This window comes from Aplysia californica, unplaced genomic scaffold (assembly GCF_000002075.1).
Source record: "Aplysia californica isolate F4 #8 unplaced genomic scaffold, AplCal3.0 scaffold00292, whole genome shotgun sequence".
NCBI classification, from domain to species: Eukaryota; Metazoa; Mollusca; class Gastropoda; order Aplysiida; family Aplysiidae; genus Aplysia; species Aplysia californica.
The window spans coordinates 236,473-238,078 of NW_004797562.1; the positions used below are offsets into that span (position 1 = coordinate 236,473).

The 1,606-nt window shown below is 47.9% G+C and overlaps 1 protein-coding gene across 1 annotated transcript in view; it reads left to right on the forward strand.

The window, feature by feature from the left end:
• The window catches only part of LOC101854730 (solute carrier family 12 member 8), a gene marked incomplete in the record, with an annotated part of 14,477 nt that overhangs the window by 10,700 nt on the left and 2,171 nt on the right, over positions 1-1,606 (forward strand). Inside the window, 1 exon segment of the mRNA XM_013084430.1 lies at positions 819-1,098. Within this exon segment, the coding sequence (XP_012939884.1) occupies positions 819-1,098 (280 nt within the window).

Here is a 1,606-nt window from a genome sequence, read left to right on the forward strand (position 1 = left end):
AGAGAGAGAGGGGGGGGAGGGACAGAGAGATATAGAAAAAGGGGTGGGGGTGAGAAAGAGAGAGAGATAGAAAGAGAGAAAGAGAGAGAGAGAGACACAGAGAGAAAGAGAGTGATTGGGAGAGAGAGAGAGAGAGAGAGAGAGAGAGAGAGAGAGAGAGAAAGAGAGAGAGAGAGAGTGATTGGGAGAGAGAGAGAGTGGTGGGGGGAGAGAGAAAGTATTGGCTGAACACAGGGAGCAATGGTTATGTGCCTGCTGCTGCTGTTACTGCTACTGGTGAGGCCCCAACAGTCTCAGTGCTGGCCCATGTTAGCATCCCTCTAACCGTCCTTATCTCCCCTCCTTTTTATTTTGTATCTTACTCCCTAGCAAAACTTCGGCACTTGTATGACCTATTTGTGTTGTAAATGCCATAAAACTCTTGCTAAATTTAAAACTCCTTCTTTTCTTTACATGTTCCTCTCTACTAGTTCTAGCAATACCTCTTATCTTTGGCGATCTTGCCTACTTGTTTTGCTACTGCTGTGAAACAACTCTTTAAGGAAACAAAAGAAAGATTCTTTATTTTCAGTATTTCTCAGCAAAACTCTTACAAAAACAAAAGAAAAATTCTTTATTCTCAGTATTTCTCAGTAAAAATCTTACAAAAACAAAAGAAAGATGCCTTATTCTCAGTATTTCTTAGTAAAAATCTTACAAAAACAAAAGAAAGAGTTTTTATTCTCAGTATGTATTTCTCTGAAAAACTCTTACGAAATCAAAAGAAATACATGTATATTCTTTATTCGCACAATTTCTGTCGTTTTTTTCTGTGACAGCGTGGCCCCAACAAAGTCCCCGTGCTAGCCCTTGTGGTGATCACTCTAGTCGTCCTCCTGTTCATCTGTCTCGGTGACGTGAACTCCCTGGCGCCGGTGGTCACCACGGCATTCATGTTGACCTACGCCGCCATCGACTACTCCTACTTCGCTCTGGCCATGAGCTACGACAAACGCCAATCGCGAGAGGACCGCTTCCGGGTCAATGGGGCAGGGGAGGAGAGGAGGCTGAGTACAGGGAGCAACGGTTATGTGCCTGCTGCTACTGTTACTGCTACTGGTGAGTAGGCCTACTGATGGAGAGAGAGAGAGAGGGGGAGGGATGGGGAGGAGAGGAGGCTGAGTACTGGGAGCAACGGTTATGTGCCTGCTGCTACTGTCACTGCTACTGGTGAGTACTGATGGAGAGAGAGGGAGAGAGAGAGAGGGAGGGGTGGGGAGGAGAGGAGGCTGAGTACTGGGAGCAACGGTTATGTGCCTGCTGCTACTGTCACTGCTACTGGTGAGTAGGCCTACTGATGGAGAGAGACGGGGGTGAGAGAGGGAGGGGAGGGGGGGAGAGGAGGCTGAGTACAGGGAGCAACGGTTATGTGCCAGCTGCTAATGCTATTGTCACTGCTACTGGTGAGTACTGATGGAGAGAGAGAGGAGAAAGAGAGAGAGATGGGGGAGAGAGAGAGGGAGAGAGGAGGCTGAGTACTGGAAGCAACGGTTAAGTGCCTGTTGCTACTGTCACTGCTACTGGTGAGTACTGATGGAGAGAGACGGGGGTGGGAGAGAGAGAGAGA